The sequence below is a fragment of the Schistocerca cancellata genome, chromosome 2 (genome assembly GCF_023864275.1).
Source record: "Schistocerca cancellata isolate TAMUIC-IGC-003103 chromosome 2, iqSchCanc2.1, whole genome shotgun sequence".
Taxonomy (NCBI): domain Eukaryota; kingdom Metazoa; phylum Arthropoda; class Insecta; order Orthoptera; family Acrididae; genus Schistocerca; species Schistocerca cancellata.
The window spans coordinates 360,714,828-360,736,866 of record NC_064627.1 but is presented as its reverse complement, the minus strand read 5'-3'; the positions used below and the strand labels follow the sequence as shown (position 1 = coordinate 360,736,866).

The window sequence follows — 22,039 nt, the reverse complement described above, 5'->3', positions numbered from 1 at the left end:
GTAAGTAAGTTGGATAGGAAGTAGGTGATGCAAAAGTATTTGGAATTATGGCATACTATATTCAATACAAGCAAGTGTGAATATGTTATTGAAGGCTGAACTTGTACTGGAGGAGGAGAAGTTTGTGGGATCTACAGAAGTTACTACTGAGAGTCATAGTCTAGATAAATTTTCTTTTTTTACGAATAAATAAGTGTAATTGAGAGTATTCCAATCAACATCGTCAAATGCTTTCTCTAAGTCTACAAATGCTAGAAACGTAGGTTTGCCTTTCCTTAATCTTTCTTCGAAGATAAGTCGTAGGGTCAGTATTGCCTCACGTGTTCCAACATTTCTACGGAATCCAAACTGATCATCCCTGAGGTCAGCTTCTACCAGTTTTTCCATACAGGGAGCGAAAGGCTATTTACAATTTGTACAGAAAGCAGATGGCAGTAATAAGAGTCAAGGGGTATGAAAGGGAAGCAGTGGTTGGGGAGTGAGACTGGGTTGTAGCCTATCCCCGATGTTATTCAATCTGTATATTGAGCAAGCAATAAAGGAAACAAAAGAAAAGTTCGGAGTAGGTATTAAAATCCATGGAGAAGAAATAAAAACTTCGGGGTTCGCCGATGACATTGTAATTCTGTCAGAGACAGCAAAGGACTTGGAAGAGCAGCTGAACGGAATGGACAGTGTCTTGAAAGGAGGGTGTAAGATGAACATCAACAAAAGCAAAACGAGGATAATGGAATGTAGTCGAATTAAGTCGGGTGATGCTGAGGGAATTAGATTAGGAAATGAGACACTTAAAGTAGTAAAGGAGTTTTGCTATTTGGGGAGCAAAATAACTGACGATGGTCGAAATAGAGAGGATATAAAATGTAGACTGGCAATGGCAAGGAAAGCGTTTTTGAAGAAGAGGAATTTGTTAACATCGTGTATAGATTTAAATGTCAGGAAGTCGTTTCTGAAAGTATTTGTATGGAGTGTAGCCATGTATGGAAGTGAAACGTGGACGACAAATACTTTAGACAAGAAGAGAATAGAAGCTTTCGAAATGTGGTGCTGAAGATTAGATGGGTAGATCACGTAACTAATGAGGAGGTATTGAATAGAATTGGGGAGAAGAGGAGCTTGTGGCACAACTTGACAAGAAGAAGGGACCGGTTGGTAGGACATGTTCTGAGGCATCAAGGGATCACAAATTTAGCATTGGAGGGTAATGTGGAGGGTAAAAATCGTAGAGGGAGACCAAGAGATGAATACACTAAGCAGATTCAGAAGGATGTAGGCTGCAGTAGGTACTGGGAGATGAAGAAGCTTGCACAGGATAGAGTAGCATGGAGAGCTGCATCAAACCAGTCTCAGGACTGAAGAACACAACAACAACAACAAGTGTAATTGCTGTTTAGGAGTAAGCTATTAAGGGAAAATTGTCATTAACCAAATATTAATAGGTGGGATACGAGTCTATAGATATATGTAAAGTTTCCTTTGATGGGGGAAAGATAAGACGAGCTTTTGTGAAAATCTGCCTAATGGTGAGTGTGGAGCAGCTTAGCAACAAAACTAATGGTTGTAGCTAGTATTGTATTAACAGGATTGCATACCCACTGATGGAAGTAACTTGAAAGTGATCTGTAAACAAAGACGGCAACACAGAAAGTGCATACCTGTAGTTTAGAATTATACAATAATGGCTCTTATTTACGTTTTGCTTTCACTGTGTGTCCCAGTTCTGTTAGGATTGTGGCTAAGGCAACCAAGTCATGGATGATATTCACTGAATCACTGTACTTATTCAAAATGATCTGCCCCTGAATCAATAAACAATTGAAATTGATTTGAAAGTGTTTTGAAACGGTCACTGTATTCTTTTTTGGAATTGCATTTAGTACTGCAGTACAATTTTCTTGGATGTCCTTAAGTGTGTTATAACGATTTTGTCTCATTGTCAACTTCATTTTCAGTTGAGGAAGTAGCGGAAGTCAGCTGGGAGCAAATCCAGTGAATATGGCAGATGATCCAGGACTGTGATCCATCTGCTGGCCAAACACTTGTGCATGATCTTCACTTTGGGGGCTGGGGTGGTGATGTGGAGGAGCAACAAGGACCCTACTTCTCGGTATTCAGGTGGAATGCGATGAATTCTTGACCACAAATGATGGAGGACTCAAAAAACTTTATGTGGGTCACTGCTCTACCAGCTTTTTCCGATGAGTGTCCAGCAGGTACTGCTACAGTCGCGGCCAGAATGCCTGCTGCAGCAATGCTAGACAACTTACCACAAGAAAGCATTACAGTTTGGAATTTCTCACAAGCAGGCCCAACAGAATTGGAACACACTGTATATAGAATATATACAAATATGTGGATTACTCTGTATTCATATATTTTATTTGCCATGACTTTGTACTTAAGAGAGAAGTTCATATGAAGTGGATAATGCAATATCTATAATAATAATAATAATAATAATAATAATAATAACAATTCCGTCCTCCGTCACAGCGGGACCCACCTCCTCTTCCTCAAAATCACCCTCTCCGAACCTTCCAGGAATTTATGACTTCCAGCCTTGCCTCTCAATCCTTCTTAAAAAACCTTAATCCTACTCCCAACATCACCACTGCTGAAGCCCAGGCTATCCGTGATCTGAAGGCTGACCGATCCATCGACATTCTTCCGGCGGACAAGGGTTCCACGACCGTGGTACTTGATCGTCAGGAGTATGTGGCTGAGGGACTGTGTCAGCTTTCAGACAACACTACATACAAATTTCTGATGTCCAGGCGGAGCTTCAAGGAATCCTCAGAACCTTAGGCCTCCTACAAAACCTTTCACCTGACTCCATCAACCTCCTGACCCCACCGACACCCCACACCCCTACCTTCTACCTTCTTCCTAATATTCACAAACCCAATCATCCCGGCCGCCCCATTGTAGCTGGTTACCAAGCCCCCACATAACGTATATCTGCCTACGTAGATCAACACCTTCAACCCATTACATGCAGTCTCCCATCCTTCATCAAAGACACCAACCACGTTCTTGAACGCCTGGAATCCTTACCCAATTTGTTACCCCCGGAAACCATCCTTGTAACCATTGATGCCACTTCCTTATACACAAATATTCCGCACGTCCAGGGCCTTGCTGCGATGGAGCACTTCCTTTCACGCCGATCACCTGCCACCCTACCTAAAACCTCTTTCCTCATTACCTTAGCCAGCTTCATCCTGACCCACAACTTCTTCACTTTCGAAGGCCAGACATACCAACAATTAAAGGAAACAGCCATGGGTACCAGGATGGCCCCCTCGTATGCCAACCTATTTATGGGTCACTTAGAGGAAGCCTTCTTGGTTACCCAGGCCTGCCAACCCAAAGTTTGGTACAGATTTATTGATGACATCTTCATGATCTGGACTCACAGTGAAGAAGAACTCCAGAATTTCCTCTCCAAACCTCAACTCCTTTGGTTCCATCAGATTCACCTGGTCCTACTCCAAATCCCATGCCACTTTCCTTGATGTTTACCTCCATCTGACCAATTGCCAGCTTCACACGTCTGTCCACATCAAACCCACCAACAAGCAACAGTACCTCCATTATGACAGCTGCCACCCATTCTACATCAAACGGTCCCTTCCCTACAGCCCAGGTCTTCGTGGCAAACAAATCTGCTCCAGTCCGGAATCCCTGAACCATTACACCAACAACCTGAAAACAGCTTTTGCATCCCGCAACTACCCTCCCGACCTGGTACAGAAGCAAATTACCAGAGCCACTTCCTCATCCCCTCAAACCCAGAACCTCCCACAGAAGAACCCCAAAAGCGCCCCACTTGTGACAGGATACTTTCCGGGACTGGATCAGACTCTGAATGTGGCTCTCCAGCAGGGATACGACTTCCTCAAATCCTGCCCTGAAATGAGATCCATCCTTCACGAAATCCTCCCCACTCCAACAAGAGTGTCTTTCCGCCGTCCACCTAACCTTCGTAACCTCTTGGTTCATCCCTATGAAATCCCCAAACCACCTTCCCTACCCTCTGGCTCCTACCCTTGTAACAGCCCCCGGTGTAAAATCTGTCCCATGCACCCCACCAACACCTACTCCACTCCTGTAACCCAGAAGGTGTACACGATCAAAGGCAGAGCCACATGTGAAAGCACCCATGTGATTTACCAACTGACCTGCCTACACTGTGAAGCTTTCTGTGTGGGAATGACCAGCAACAAACTGTCCATTCGCATGAATGGACACAAGCAGACAGTGTTTGTTGGTAATGAGGATCACCCTGTGGCTAAACATGCCTTGCTGCACGGCCAGCACATTTTGGCACAGTGTTACACCGTCCGGGTTATCTGGATACTTCCCACTAACACCAACCTGTCAGAAATCCGGAGATGAGAACTTGCCCTTGAGTATATCCTCTCTTCTCGTTACCCGCCAGGCCTCAAACTCCGCTAATTTCAAGTTGCCGCTGCTCATACCTCACCTGTCATTCAGCAACATCTTTGCCTCTGTACTTCCGCCTCGACTGACATCTCTGCCCAAACTCTTTGCCTTTACAGATGTCTGCTTGTGTCTGTGTATGTGCGGATGGATATGTGTGTGTGTGCGCGCGAGTGTATACCTGTCCCTTTTTCCCCCTAAGGTAAGTCTTTCCGCTCCTGGGATTGGAATGACTCCTTATCCTCTGCCTTAAAACCCACATCCTTTCATCTTTCCCTCTCCTTCCCTCTTTCCTGATGAAGCAACCGTCGGTTGCGAAAGCTTGAATTTTGTGTGTATGTTTGTGTTTGTTTGTGTGTCTATCAACCTGCCAGCGCTTTCGTTTGTTAAGTCACATCATCTTTGTTTTTAGATATAATAATAATAACATTTATTTTGAGCCAATTGTGAGAATCATTACTAAGCTTGGGATGGAAAAAAGGTTTTACAGTGATTTATGTTGCTTTGCACTTGAGAGAACTGAATTTGTGAAAATATTACCACATTTTATGTACTTGATAAGTGAATTTTTGATAAGGGCAAGACTGCAAGGTGCAGTTTGTACTAGGGGAACCTGAGTGAGGTTCAATCTCTAATGCCTGGTGGCACTTAATTTTCTGTTGCACATGAATTCATGAGTGGAAAGATGACAGATGGAAGCCAAGAACTTAAAGGTGCTTGTTAAGTGCGAATATGGGATAGCCATCAAGTGCCACGCAGACCTGTAAGAGTCAAGAGACTCTTGTGCTGAAATGATGGAGATGGACTGCTATGGAAATGGAGATTCCACAAACCAATGATGTTAATGTAATCTTTCCGTTCTAATATTTAACTGTACATGTACACAACTGTTTCTGTACTTCAGGGATTTGCTTATGTACTAGTTTAATAAGAATATGATGAGGAGCTGTAGATGGGTATGCTCAATTCTGTTATTGTAAACTACCAATCAGATTTCAATTTATCAGTGAATTAAATTTTCAGCAGACAACTAATTAACATTTTCGCATGTTCTGGTTGTTAGTTTATGGTTTGCACCGACTTCTTCAAAGGTCTATTTACAATATCCCTCTTCAAAAGTCGGTCGGTGGTGGGTGCAGTGAAACAAACTCATTCCACTGCATGTGTGGCATTCGTTATTGATTCTCACGACTCAAAGGCAGTGCCACAGTTCTGACCGTAAGTCACGAGCTCTTGTGGCGCGCGTATGTGTGTGTGTGTGTGTGTGTGTGTGTGTGTGTGTGTGTGTGTGTGTGTGTAAGAGGGGTGAATGATAGTCAGGTTAATATGTTTTTACATATAGTGAATGAAAAATGACAGGCAAGCACATTGACTTGGAACCCAAGGACAAGTATGCAATGTTGTTTAGCTAGTGATATCAGCTACAAAGGTCACATCACGTAACCACTAAGTAATATTACACACTAAGTGGTGAAAAGGTCACCTTTATAGTGATGCCCACAAAGAAGAAATAAAATTATGGAAATTACAATCAACCATACTTGACAAGGGGCTGGTACTCGTACAGTGCCAGGCCAGTTGTAATATAGGTGGCACATCTTGTAGGTCATACGCTGGACGTGGTCAGCCTGCATGCTGCTTGTGTCATAGATGACAACGTAATGTGTTGGTGAAACTGTTCCCTGTTAACAATTGTTAATAATTGTAAATAACAGCATAGAACAACAGAAAATTTAAAATAAGTACACTGCTAAGAAATAAATAGTTCTGATCACTAACAAATATAAAATTATTAGAAAAAATGGAATAATTTAATGTTTTCTTTGTAAATTACTCCTTCTCTCCCCTCACCCCAAACAATGAGGAGCAACTGGGGAATGTAGAGGAAAGTTGGAAGACTTGTCAACAGTGTGCAAAATGGGTGGTATTGCAGGTATTTACTTTAATTCTGGACCAAACTTTGAATGATAAAGCCTAGCACATTCAAAACCATTAGTCTTATATGCAGCAGGCTAAGGTTTTATATATTCAACAGTTAATTTGCAGAGCTATTAGTACAGCCTTTCTTAAGGAAATAAGGAGCAGCACCAGCTGATTTAATTTATCACAAATTAGTAAGTCCAGCTTAAGTATTACAAACATACTTTATTTACTGGTTTTCCCCCTACTTTCCATTTCAGTGTTGAGTCCTGGATACACATAAAGCTTAAACATTAAGAGTAGCTTGACAAAATGTGCTGAACTACCAAAACTATTTAAAAAGTCTCTGAGAAGATGTGGAGAAGAGACAACAAAAATCTGATAGAAGAAAAAACTAAATAGCAGCAAGTATACGTAATAAAAATAAACTTTCGTTCTGCAACTGTCACATTCCATCAGTCAAGATCACAGACAGAACACTAACTAGTAACAGAAAGAAAATTGTAAAATCAATGGACTATTTCTAAAAATATTGTTATGGTTCAAGAAGTAAATCACAAACACACTCAGTTACTAATGAAAATAATTACAATCCCAAAGTAATGTCAGATGTGGACTGTAACACCATTCATTGAATGAACAGAAAGGTATGCAAAAAGGTTTTTCAATAAGAATGGTTAAGGCTGGTAGCAAAGTAATGCAAAGAGAAACTAACAAAATTATTTTCAGCATCTCTACTAAAAACAGTTCCCACAACTGGAACAATGTGTAATATGTTCCACTTCGAGACAAAGGAAGAAAAAGTACTGGCTCATCAGTATTCTCTCTGCAATGTACAAGCTATCCATTAAAACCGTAATCCATTAAAACCGTAATAATAAAAAGCATTTGTTTTTTATGAAGTATATGAACAAATTGGTTTTAGAGGTAGGTGTAGCTCAATGGACTATGTACTAGTTGTGAGCAAAATTATAGAATGAAGTACCAAGCACGAATTAACACTTTGACATTCAGAGACTCTGAGAAAGTCTTTGATTTAATTTAACACAAACTGTGCTAAACAACCTTTGGGAAACACAATTTATGTGGAAGAAGTATATATTGCAAAAAAATTCGTATGTTTCATTAACAACAAAACAATCACAATACTTCTTGATACGTTGTGCACTTCTGTTAGCGAAATGTAAGCTAGTAAATTAGCAGGACGTTACTCCGGAAAAAAACTGCTGCTTCCTCAGATACACTAAATAGTTGCTGTTTAATATTTACAGGAATACATCAGCATATTTTCAAAGAAAATAGTTACCTAAATATGTAACAATAGCCCAGTTTCCTATATATTGCTACTTATCATGCAGTTTTACAATGAACAATGCAACCTGCAACACAAATAATAGGATTTTTTTTCTCGAATCCAATTTATCACCTAATTGATAAGAACAGAGGGCCTCCACAGCCATTTTTAATTTTCTTCTGAAGATGAAACAAGGTGGTGTGCAGGAGGTGCTAAGTGAAAGAAGGGAACTCAGAGAACTTGTTTACCACATGTTAAAATGTTTTGTGCAAAAACTGTTTCAAACCATACCACAAGTAGGAGGATCCATGTGACTGGATGTGAGACACTCAAATTTGCATGAAGCAATGAAACCCCTTTTTCATTTTTTTTTTAAATTTTTGAGCAATCTATTTACTAACCAAGCATCAACAGGAGAAAATATGTAAAAATGAGGACATGTGCAAGCATTTGGAGCCAGTGGCTTCTTCTCCTCCTCCTGGCAGGGGTGTTGAAAGGGAAGGAAGAGGATGAAGAAAAAGGACTGGCAAGGTTTAGGAAATCAGCAGAGTTATGCAACAGTTGCCCGGAATGCTGGGTCAGTAGGCTTAGTGGACAGGATGATACTTTCCTTTTCATTCCATCTGGTAAGTCTCCCCTCACCCAGGGTTCTGGGTGACTTTACTGTTATTCTCTCCATTTTATAAACCTTCCCAGGTCTTTTCCTTCATCCACTTCCTCCCCTTCAACCCTTCTGCAAGGAGGAGGAGCCACTCACTCTGAAAGCTTGCCCATTTCCCTAAATTTTGTGTGCGTTTTCTCTTGCTGCGGTTTGATGAATATAATTTTTTTTATCTACACAATTAAATTTTTAAAAATCAATTACATTCGTTAAAACATCATATTAGGAATCAGAATTATGATCAACACGCTCTTCTGAAAATTTGTAATGTTAATGAAAATATAGGATGTTCATTGATTCCACTGCCATTGTTTAAGAACGATACGATGAGAAATATTTTGTATTGTTACTTCTACTAAGATTAATTAAAATAACCATAGATTAATTTCTTTTACTTCGGTGTGTGTGTCCGTCCAGGGGGGGGGGGGGGGGGGTATAGTAAAAACTTTAAAGCGTAAGAACACTGTGAGGCTATACTTAGGTCTCTTCAAACCATACAGTTCTTTACTTTACACAGTTTCTTAGTATTTGTTTCTACTAACCTCATGGGTAGATGATTTATGAAAAATTTAAATAGTTCCAATGATTGAAGTAATTCTAAAATAAAGAAAACTTGTTGTAAGAGTAAAATATGCTGAACTAAACTAAAATATGCTGAACTGAACCCCTTGTTTAGTGTATCTGTATGTTGACTCTGTCTCAATCATTTAACTAGCTGGACTCCAACAGTTTAAGTGTTGTCTCACCTGTCTCACATTTTGAGAAACTAGGAAGAAGTCAGACCAGTCACGTCGAGTGATAGTGTTGTCCATCACTGTTCCAGGAGGTGGATTGTCCAATGAACCATTTGTCTGTTACGATAAAAGAAGGCACCATTAACACAAACTGAACACCACAAAATGTTAAGTAAATACAACATGATTATACAGGTATGTGAGAAATACACACTTTAAAAACAATGGATGACTTATACAAAAAACTGGTGAAACAGGAACTATGCTCATTGTATTACTGTTATCTATAAGTGATATCAGTATCAACACTTTTTTTACCAATACAGTTCAACTGCAAGAGAGAATTTCCATGTAACATTCCTTTTCGATAGAATTAGAATGGCATTTTCAAAACTGATCTGGATTACTGGACAACAATGGAAAAAGCTTTCTATCTGTTTAAAGTACCATGACAGCAAACATTCAGACAGCAATAAATGTTACAAATTTCAATGAATGGAAAAGCTTACTACAGCATGCAGAAATGAGGACTCTGTTTACTAGTAATGTAGACCAATGAGTTGCACCAGCCATACCCAACCAGTTTCAATACTGCACTCATTCGACACTAAAACGAGATTTGAGCAGTCATCAGCTCTTAGTGTATTCCCCATTACTTATCTTAGATATGTTGCCACCTATGCATTTTTAAAGAGGACACCTTCAAATCAGCAGACTGGGTATGGTCTAGGGAATTACAGCAAGATGACTACTCATTTCCTCTTAAGACTCTGGCATCTGACTAACAAAGACTTGTTCTAAAATCATGGGCAGCTAGGATTTGCTACATGGGTTACTCCACAGAACTGCTATAGAGTAATATACTACAGAATAGGCTCCTGACTCAACTGACCAGTGAGCTTATTTCTTTGTTAGAATCATCAATCTTCTGACTCCCTTTCTTGTGTCTTCATCTTAAGAGTACCAAACATCCTAAATTATTTTTTCAATACATTTCACTATATATCTTTATCTACAGTTTTTGACCTCCAAAGCAGGCTCTGGTACAATGGAACTCATTCCTTAACGTCTTAACACGCATCCTATCACACAATCTCACTTAATATCAATTTTCTGGACTATAAGAAATACTTATTTCTTTGAAAAATTGCCTCCAAAATTCAAGTGTGTCTCATAATTGAAATTAATTATAAGTCCAGTGTTTGATTTAAAATACCCACCAGTCTTAAAAATGGCGATATATTTGATGCCTAGGGAAATCTGGAAAACCTATCTCTATCTGTCAACACGATTCAACTGGCAGCAGCAGTGCACTGATGTGACGAACATGAGTTGTGGGGATTCACAAGCTTGCCCTCCCTCACCACCATCGCAAACCCAGAACACTTTCTAGCCTATGATACATCACTGCAATCTATGATTCCAGTGAATCTGAATTTGAAGCGATTTATGTTATTGGTAACAGTGCAACAATTTTGTTAGTAGTTAGTTTCATAATGTAAAAAAATGCAAGGTATTCACATGATGTGGGCTACAAATGGAAAGTAATAGCACAAGCAGACAAACATGGAAACAGGACAGCTGCGCAGCATGTCACACTTCCAACAACAGAAAAAAACCATTCACGACTGGCAGGCTAGTAAAGTAGAACTGAAAAAAATGAGGAAGACTACAAGTGCAAATAGAGGACTGACTGCAAAATGGCCAAAACTAAAAGATGTATTGAAATGGATTCTAGGACACTATCAAAATGGCACTGGAATTAATACAAAAATATTCAAATACATGCTCATGCACTACAGTCGAACTTAATGAGCTTTAAGGGTGGACTTGGTTGGTGCTACAGGTTTATGAAGCATCATGAACTTAGCATGCGAATCAACACCAAAATAGAAAATGTCACAAGATTATGAAAATAATATTTCATTTTCCCATCACTTTATTATTCAACATCAAAAGAAAGTCACTGTGGAACTAGGCCAAATAGCGAATATTTGATATGCCAAGCAAGGGAACTATTGCCATGAAAAGTGCTAAAACTGTAACTATAAAAACAAGTGGACATGAAAAAATGCACAACATGTTTTTCTTTCATGTTGTGCTGATGGTACTAAATTTAATCCAATTATCATTTTCAAGTGCAAAACAATGCCAAAATCTTCTGCAATACAGTCAGGTGGTGGTGTTCACGTACGTGATAAGGGTTGGATGAATGAGGCTGGCATGAAATTACAGACTAATAGAGTGTGGGAGAGAAGGAAAGGTGCTTTATTGAAGAAAAGGTCTCTTCTTGTGATAGATCAGAATACTGTGAGAGAAACTGAGACAGGGAAATACAGGGCTTGCTTTTATTCAAGGACCACTTACTTAACGATTGCAACCTCTTGATGTATCAATAAATAAACCATCTAAAGTGTATATGAACCACGGACCTTGCTGTTGGTGGGAAGGCTCACGTGCCTCAGCGATACAGATAGCCATACCGTAAGTGCAACCACAACGGAGGGGTATCTGTTGAGAGGCCAGACAAACGTGTGGCTCCTGAAGAGGGGCAGCAGCCTTCTCAGTAGTTTCAGGGGCAAAAGTCTGGAAGATTGACTGATTTGGCCTTTTAACATCAACCGAAACAGCCTTGCTGTGCCGGTACTGCGAACGGCTGAAAGCAAGGGGAAACTACAGCCGTAATTTTTCCCGAGAACATGCAGCTTTACTGTATGGTTAAATGATGGCGTCCTCTTGGGTAAAATATTCCCCCATTTGCATCTCTGGGCGGGGACTACTCAGGAGGACGTCGTTATCAGCAGAAAGAAAACTGGCCTTCTACGGATCGGAGCATGGAACGTCAGATCCCTTAATCGGGCAGGTAGGTTAAAAAGTTTAAAAAGGGAAATGGATAGGTTGAAGTTAGATATAGTGGGAATTAGTGAAGTTCGGTGGCAGGAGGAACAAGACTTCTTGTCAGGTGAATACAGGGTTATAAATACAAAAGCAAATAGGGGTAATGCAGGAGTAGATTTAATAATGAATAGGAAAATAGGAATGTGGGTAAGCTAATACAAACAGCATAGTGAACGCATTGTTGTGGCAAAGATAGATATGAAGCCCATGACTACCACAGTAGTACAAGTTTACATGCCAACTAGCTCCGCAGATGACGAAAAGATTGATGAAATGTATGATGAGATAAAAGAAATTATTCAGATAGTGAAGGGAGACGAAAATCTAATAGTCATGGGTGAATGGAACTCGATAGTAGGAAAAGGAAGAGAAGGAAACATAGTAGTGAATATGAAATGGGAGTAAGGAATAAAAGAGGAAGCCGCCTGATAGAATTTTGCACAGAGCATAACTTAATCATAGCTAACACTTGGTTCAAGAATCATGAAAGACGGTTCTATACATGGAAGAAGCCTGGAGATACTGGAAGGTCTCAAGACAGATTATATAATGGTAAGACAGAGATTCAGGAACCAGGTTTTAAATTGTAAGACATTTCCAGGGGCAGATGTGGACTCTGACCACAATCTATTGGTTATGACCTGTAGATTAAAACTGAAGAAACTGCAAAAAGGTGGGAATTTAAGGAGATGGGACCTGGACAAACTGAAAGAACCAGAGGTTGTACAGAGCTTCAGGGAGAGCATTAGGGAACGACTGACAAGAATGGGGGAAAGAAATACATTAGGAGAAGAATGGGCAGCTTTGAGAGACGAAATACTGAAGGTAGCAGAAGATCAAGTAGATAAAAAGACGAGGACTAATAGAAATCCTTGGGTAACAGAAGAAATATTGAATTTAATTGATGAAAGGAGAAAATACAAAAATGCAGTAAATGAAGCAGGCAAAAAGGAATACAAACGTCTCAAAAAATGAGATCGACAGGATGTGCAAATTGGCTAAGCAGGGATGGCTAGAGGACAAATGTAAGGATGTAGAGGCACATATCACTAGGGGGTAAGATAGGTACTGCCTACAGGAAAAGTAAAGAGACCTTTGGAGGAAAGAGGACCACTTGCGTGAATATCAAGAGCTCAGATGGAAACCTAGTTCTAAGTAAAGAAGGGAAAGCAAAAAGGTGGAAGGGGTATATAGAGGATCTACAGAAGGGCGATGTTCTTGAGGAAAATATTATTGGAATGGAAGAGAATGTAGATGAAGATGAAATAGGAGATATGATACTGCGCAAAGTGTTTAACAGAGCACTGAAAGACCTGAGTCGAAACAAGGCCCCGGGAATAGACAACATTCCATTAGAACTACTGACAGCCTTGGGAGAGCCAGGCCTAACAAAACTCTACCATCTAGTGAGCAAGATGTATGAGACAGGCAAAATACCGTCAGACTTCAAGAAGAGTATAATAATTACAATCCCAAAGAAATCAGGTGTTGACAGATGTGAAAATTACCTAACTATCAGTTTAATAATCCACAGCTGCAAAATACTAACGCGAATTCTTTACAGATGAATGGACAAACTGGTAGAAGCCAACCTCGGGAAAGATCACTTTGGATTCCGTAGAAATGTTGGAACACGTGAGGCAATACTGACCCTACGACTTATCTTAGAAAATAGATTAAGGAAAGGCATATCTACGATTCTAGCATTTGTAGACTTAGAGAAAGCTTTTGACAATGTTGATTGGAATACTCACTTTCAAATTTTGAAGGTGGCAGGGGTAAAGTACAGGGAGCAAAAGGCTATTTACAATTTGTACAGAAACCAGGTGGCAGTTACGAAGAGTCGAGGGGCATGAAAGGGAAGCAGTGATTGGGAAGGGACTGAGACAGGGTTGTAGCCTACCCCCCGTTGTTATTCAATTTGTATATTGAGCAAGCAGTAAAGGAAACAAAAGAAAAATTCGGAGTAGGAATTAAAATCCATGGAGAAGAAATAAAAATTTTGAGGTTCACCGATGACATTGTAATTCTGTCAGAGACAGCAAAGGACCTGGAAGAGCAACTGAATGGAATGGGCTGTGTCTTGAAAGAGGGATATAAGATAAACATCAACAAAAGCAAAACAAGCATTTTGGAATGCAGTCGAATCGAATCGGGTAATGCTGAAGGAATTAGACTGGAAAATGGGACACAAAGTAGTAGATGAGTTCTGCAATTTGGGGAGCAAAATAACTGATGGTGGTCTAAGTAGAGAGGATATAAATTGTAGACTGGCAATGGCAAGGAAAGCGTTTCTGAAGAAAAGGAATTTGTTAACATCGAGTATAGATTTTAGTGTCAGGAAGTCATTTCTGAAAGTATTTGTATGGAGTGTAGACGTGTATGGAAGTGAAATGTGGACGATAAATAGTTTAGACAATATGAGAATAGAAGCTTTCGAAATGTGGTGTTACAGAAGAATGCTGAAGATTAGATGGGTAGATCACATAACTAATGAGGAGGTATTGAATAGAATTGGGGAGAAGAGGAATTTGTGGCACAACATGATTAGAAGAAGGGATCAGTTGGTAGGGCATATTCTGAGGCATCAAGGGATTACCAATTTAATATTGGAGGGCAGCATGAAGGGTAAAAATCATAGAGGGAGACCAAGAGATGAATACACTAAACTGATTCAGAAGGTTTTGGTTTGAAGTAGGTACTGGGAGATGAAGAACCTTGCACGGGATAGAGTAGCATGGAGAGCTGCATCAAATCAATCTCTGGACTGAAAACCACAACAACAACAACAACAAATTTCACAACATGAGAGAGGACTGGAGCAAATGGATGATGGATGAAACCAAACATGAATTCACACCGAAGGGAGCTTTAAAATAACCTACAATCAAACAAGTGAGATAGTAGATAAAACAGTCGTGGTCTAGAGAGAGAGAGAGAGAGAGAGAGAGAGAGAGAGAGAGAGAGAGAGAGAGAGAGAGCTCCACATAGAGTCTCCGAAATATTTTCTTTTGATCAAAGTTTATGATGATACCAGCAGACTTATATTAGCTAGGAATGCCCTCTTTGCTTGTGTTAGTCTGCTTCTTATACGGTCTTCGCCTGACTTTATCAAGCATTACTTTGTTCCCAATATAACAGAATTCCTTCATCTTCTGTACTTCATCACAATTTCATTAAGTTTGCTGATAATCTCACTTCTGTTTCTTTATGACGCTTCTGACCAGCCTTTTCATCTTGTAGCACTTGTAACCTACATCCTCCATTACTTGCTGGATGTATTCCAATCTCTGTCTTCCTCTACAATTGTTACCATCTACAGCTTCCTCTAATACCATGGAAGCTATTCCTTATGTCTTAACAGATGTCCTATCATCCTGTACCTCCTCCTTGTTAGTGTTTTCTATATATTCCTTTCCTCTTTGATTCTGTGGAGAACCACCTCATTTCTTACCTTATCAGTCCCCTAATTTTTAACCATCCTCCTATAGCACCATAATTTTTAACCCTCCTCCTATAGCACCACATCTCAAATGCTTCTATTTGCTTCTGTTCCGGTTCTCCCACCATAATGTGTCATTGCCATACAATGCTGTGCTGGTGCTCCAAATATACATTCTCAGTGCTGTCTGCATTTTATGTTGTCCTTGCTCCATTCGTCATGGGTTATTTTGCTGAGCAGGTAGCAGAATTCCTTAACTTCATTTACTTCATACTGACTGATTATGATAAATTTCTGGCATTCTTATTTCTGCTACTTCTCGTTACTTTTGTTTTTTCTTCGTTTACTCTAAATCCATATTCTGTACAAATTAGACTCTTCATTCCATTCAACAGGTCCTGCAATTCCTCTTCACCTTCACAGACAATAACGATGTCATCAGCGAATCTTAACATTGGTATCCTTTCACCTTTAATTTTAATCACACTCTTGAACTTTTCTTTCCATAATTGCTTTATTGCTACACAGATTGAAAAGCAGGCGCGAAAGACTACATCTCTACCTTACACCCTTTTTAATCTATGCATTTCGTTCTTTGTCTTCCATTCTTACTGTTCCCTCCATCTTTCCCTATAATGTGTGCTCATTAACCCCTTCCATTTCAACAGTGAGTGGCACACATTATGAATTTTGCTTTTCAATCTGATGTAGAGCCTAGTTCGACAGTTTTTCGCAGTTATTACATTCGAGTTAGTAGGCGTGAAATGGTTAGTTCTTGACGTGTAGTCCTTTCTTAGGAACAGATTGTAGAGCCTTTAGAGAAAAAGAGGATGACAATGATTTGGATGATGACAGTGATTCATTTGTGGAAACAGTCCACCACGAGAAGCTTCAAAAATTAGCATACAATGAGAAGTTTTGTACCGTAATGCTTATGGAAACATACTTGAATTAACGTGCACTTTTTGTTTTAATGTATACTGTAATTGTTGGTCAGTGGCCTCACTGTTTCCACAAAGAGAGACTCCCAATTTTTTTGCGGCATGCTCCCCACCCTAGCAGTGGCAATTTAAATAAGAGCGCACAGAGATGCCCCGTGTCTGCATTCACGTCCATGTATCACATTTGTAGCTGTCCCACACTTTCACTGAGGATAGCAATGTCAGTGAATTGTATCATTGATATCCTTTCACACTGAACTTTAATTCCACTCTTCAAACTTTCTTCTACATCAGTCATAGCTTCTCCCCTGCAGAGGTTCAGCAGTAGGGGAGAATGGCTGCATACTTACCTTATACTTCTCTTGTTTTCCCACTCTTACTGTTGTTCCCTCTTGAGTCTTGCATACACTTTCCCTAGAGCTTAAACTTATTTATAACAGTTATTACTGCAAAAGCAAGATGTCAATAAATTTCTTGTTGTGATAAACAACCTGGAATTCTCACCAGCAGAGAGAGATGATCAATGGCGTATCAAAATACCCATGCAAATGACGGATATGATAGGTGTATCCAAGGTGATACGGGTCCCCTAAATGAAAGGGGTAATGGTAATGTTCATGGTTTCACATGACAAAGGAGGCTCACAGTGCTGTGGTGTATCAACTGTCATGATGCCACCTCTCATAAGAGTAATGCTACACTAATAACCAGGGTTGGCCTAAGCAAGTAGATGAATACATGAGAGTACGCAAACAACCAGTCAAAAGTGTCATGGGCGGGGGATGGGGCAGTGGGGGTATAGCATCTAACGTGTGCAGTTTATATACTGCCTATATGAACACAAGTTTGACAAACAATTGGTTTGTTTATGATATAGTGATTTGTGATGCAACAGCAGAGCATGCTCATTTTGTGGTGCCTGGCTTGGTGATGTATTCCATTTAAGGGTACAGATTTTTTGTGGGGGTAGGACACAGTGCTTGACTTCTCTAGAGGATGGTTTATAAAATGTACACAGGGGACCATGAGGTATTGAGAATGGGCCTTTATACAACACTGACAGAGTAACCTCTGTAGATATGATTCCTAGCTGAATAAAGATTCTGGCTTAAAGCTTCAGAACAGCATCAAATTGAAGTGCATGTTGTTTAGATATATCAATGTTTCTGAAGAAAAACTTTAATTTGTTAAAAAATTCTTAGAAAATTACAACTCGGACTACTAATTTCGTGTTCATGTTTGTGCCCCTCTGTTATACCATTGGGCAGGCAATCAGCTCTTCCACTATTTAATCATATACTGTTCCATGCTATAGAAATGAATATTACAGCACATGCTTATTTGTGTGGTGTTTACTTTACCACAGTGTGTAAGAGAGAAGGTGAATAAACTTTGTATAGCTGGGCAGAAGTTGCCAAATATGACACAGCTGACTGCATGGCTTGCATATTAATGTGGAACTCTTGCAGATGCACACAGCTTGCAGAACTGTAGTGTGTGCAGGCTTGATGCTCTCCTTCTACATCTCAAGCTGCATTATCATGTAGCTAACTGCCATGTTTCTTTAGCCACTTGAAGGGGCCATTAACTTGAATCTCAATCACTGATTGATTGCCTTTGTGGAACCAAGTGAGACTGAACCACATGGATGACAATTGACAAGGAATGACAACCACTCAACTGGCTTTGACACACAAATGCTGTGCTCCAATGTATATGCTTTTCTGTGTTCCCTGTCTAACATCAGAAGTTAAAGGTTTATGATTCATTTATGTTGTGTACACTTAACAAACATGAGTGGGCCTTATGGTTTATGTTAATGTATGTTCTTGTGTCATTTTATCATGTTTTGTTTGTTCATCTTCCTAGGTGAATGTGATGTGTAACAAAACAGTAGAGTTATATATTTGACATAGGTGTATGTCAGGAACAGTCCAACACCAGATCATCATCAGCTGAGTAGTGAAATATTTTATTTTTATATCTGCAATTTTATTTTAGTTTCTTCATAAGATGGAGATTGTACACTGCATTTTGGCTGGGGAAGTTCATCAAAAGATTTAACAGATACTGAAAAGAAAAAGTTATTGTTTGGTTTACACATCAATAGAAAATACAGTTGGCCCAGTCGATATTGTGTGTGTGTGTGTGTGTGTGTGTGTGTGTGTGTGTGTGTGTGTGTGTGTGTGTGTGTGTGTGTGTGAAGTACAAATGTAAATGTACATCTAGTTGTACGAAGTTTTATCAGCCAATGTTGTATGGATCCCAGCATGGCAAAGACTTTTTAATTTGAAACATTTCAATGGCTACTTACAGCCAGTTGCCTATTTGGCTTCAAACACATGAGGGGGTACTGTGGTATCATAGATCAATATCAGCCCCACTGCTGTCTCACAGGTGACAATGAAAATGCACATATCCAAAAGACACGTATAGCATTCACACAAGGACCCAGCAGATTCAATGATGTGCGCCCACTGAGCCACGCCTTCTGCTGCTGCTACAGGATCTTCGGCGGCAGTTGCACAGCCAATCTCAGTCCCAGTCGTCGACAGCCCTCATTCAGCTTTTGACAGTTCACTCCTACGTTAATAGTTGGAGCCTCATCTGCATGATGCAGTTTAGTTTGCTTTTTGTAATACTTGGATTTTATTGCTGTTTGTTTCTTCCCAATGTTTGGAGAAAGACAAGTTAAGTAGAAGTCCTGTTTATTGTATTTATGTGCTCACTAATCATTTCTGCTCCAGTCCAGTTTCCCTATGGTGACAGCTGCTGCATCATTCTGCAGTACACAACTGGTCCCATGTCATAAACCAGGGCCGCTGCATTAGTAGCCAGTGATCCTGACCAAGACACCTAGGAAGCAGTTGACAGTAATTAGTTGACTGCCAAGAACTTCTCAAACTTCCATTCTCAATATTTACTGTATGTTGCGGCCAGAGGTGGAGAAAACCCTTTCTTGAATTACTACCTGCACCAAAAACATGCATTAATTTTGCACAACTGTGGAATCTCAAATTCACGAGGCAGATAGTCAGACATTTTATACAGAAACAGTGCAAAAATCTAAATTTGAATTAAGAGTTAGGTAAAAGAACATCCTGCAACTAATCTGATCTTAAAATCTAAAGTATTGGACAACTGATGTAGTCTATGCTCAACCAAACTACAAGTAAAGAAAAAGTTCAGACAGTTTTCTGTAAGAACTTGAAATGTGTACTTATTGACAACCATAGTGCTATTTTGTATCAAATATTGGCCCCTTTGGGTTCATTCTCTGATAAAAATACTCAAAACATAAAGACATGCTCCACTGCATGGGCATCTTGCTGTTTGATGTACGAGTGCAGATCCACAGTGAGTCCACATACGAAAATATTTCAGGACTAAAATTATTCTTTAAGTAATAGAAAACACTTGTAATAAGCTATGTGACTTTGGATTACAGTGCTGCAATACTTCATTACTGATATTTAAAATATTGCTAGTACCTGTGCAAAAATTCGAGTATTTATCCTCTTCTGACAGACAACAAACGTCAATTTTGGGCTGTAAGATGGGTTGATATTTGGAAAACAACTTATGAATTGTGGCACTTCATAATCTCGACACACAGATAACTGCCCATCACCTATGCCATCCCGATAGATTATTATCCTATCAGGAAATCTGTGATTCACCTGAAACAATATAAATATTGTAGTATTTGTAGTATTTAGGTGAAATAATTCAAGTGAATGGTTTAGACAAGAGTGCAAACCAGGCGAGAGCAAGGAAAATGGAATTTGCTTTTCAAAAAACCAAAGACATATATAACAAAAAAAACATTTCGATCCAAGCTAAATTAAGACATTATAAAACTGTCATTAGACCAGAATGCCTGTATGCATCGGAGTGCCTAACTCTTAACAAAAAGGGGGAAATAGAAAACATGGAAAAGAAAGAAAGGAAAATTTTGAGAAAAATATTAGGACCGAGAAAGATTGGGGAAGAGTACAAGCTAAAGAGTAATAAGGAAATATACAAAACTATTGAGAAAGTGAGTGAGGCAATGCGTAAACGCAGACTAACGTTTTATGGTCACCTGTCGAGGATGGATGGAAACAGACTAACAAGAAAAGTGTTTGAACATAGTAACAGGAATGAAAAAACCAACAATAAATGGATACAGATGGTGAAAAAGGATTTGGCCTATTTTAATGTCACCCGTGAGTCAATCAGGGACAGGGAAAAATTTAGACAAATAGTGAACGAAATTAAGTGTTTTCCCGAAGAAACGAAACTAAAGAATAATAACAGGAAATGGTCGGAAGAGCGGAGGAGGAACCACTCGAAAATGATGAGGAAATATTGGGAAGAGAGAAAAAAAGATCAAAAAGCCGGGCAAGTGAATTGTTGAACGTGGTCCAAAGATGGCTGAAATCGAAAGAAGAAGATTGTAGTTACACAAATTAACTACACTGACTCTATGTTTTACTTAAATGAAATCTGATAGCACATTAAGTCACAGTTATCACCAACGATACACTAATAACGGAATCACTAAACAGTGTTGCAGTAGCAGTAGATGATACAACGCATCAACGGACATTGTGGCAACCCACCAGACAGCTGAGGTTGCCACTTTCATTACTGCAGATGCTGACAACTGGAAGTGTGGTTGAGCTAGCTATTACCACCTTGACACATGCACAAAATACACAGAGCACAGAAAAATTATCCAATGCGGGTAGCCAATTCAGTCGCCAACAGCTCACTTGAAGACACCAAGTACGCATCCAAATGAAATAGTGTGTTTAATAGTAAACAATGACTGACTGCAAACCAGAACGTCAAGGAGTTCAAGGTATGTCTATGATAGAATGCGTTGAGTTACAGTTAATAACTAAATTTGTATTTTAGTATATCTATATGCTGTCCTTTTACAGCTGAGTTCACACACCAGAAATTAATTTTTAGTTTATGAACAGAAGTAAAGAGTGTGACACAGAAGTGAAGCGAAAGAGTGACGACACAGATGTAAGAGTGCGACGACATAGACGCAAGAGTGTGGCATTTCTGTAATGTTTAAGTGGTAAATATCTATGGCATGGAAGGAATACGCCAGAAGCTTTAATAAGTTCAGCTTTGCCAACTGTCAATTATTCGCAGATGTCTACAGAACAGTCATGGATAAGCAAAACATTCTGATAGCACATTTTTTTGTGGATCTCTGCATAAAAGTCCACATGAGAATACTAAAAAAATGTAAGTAATGAGCGTATGTTAATTGATTTGTTTCTTTCCAAAAATTGCAATGACACAAAATGTAAATATGGCTGAAGTTAGTGATTTAAAAAGTTCTTAACAGTGTTTTTATCCAAATTCAGATTCTAATTAAAATACGAGTCCACTTGCTTAACTTGTTTTCATGATTTAAATTTACCATGATTTTCTTATAGCATTCAGTGCACACAAATGAATGGTCTACCCCATACTTAAATTATTATTATTATTATTATTATTATTATTATTATTATTATTATTTCTTTCTTTTCTCAGACATTATGTCTGGTCAAAAATGGAAAGTGACGCGGACCTTGTTTAAGCGTGACTTCCTTTTAACTGTACGGTATATGTTATATTGCATTTAGGAACTTTCGGGTAATTGAACATGTATCAATAATTACGGATTTCTGTAGTTGTATATATATGTTTGGATGTAGC

General features: G+C 39.2%; 1 protein-coding gene across 1 annotated transcript in view; it reads right to left on the bottom strand.

Annotated features, from left to right (window-relative positions):
• The window catches only part of LOC126161750 (piwi-like protein Ago3), a 222,940-nt gene that overhangs the window by 13,747 nt on the left and 187,154 nt on the right, over positions 1–22,039 (bottom strand). Inside the window, exons 15-17 of the mRNA XM_049917799.1 lie at positions 19,825–20,013; positions 9,065–9,169; positions 5,985–6,125 (exon numbers count right to left, since the gene is read on the bottom strand). Coding sequence (XP_049773756.1) covers positions 5,985–6,125; positions 9,065–9,169; positions 19,825–20,013 — 435 coding nt within the window. The remainder of the gene's footprint in view (positions 1–5,984; positions 6,126–9,064; positions 9,170–19,824; positions 20,014–22,039) is intronic.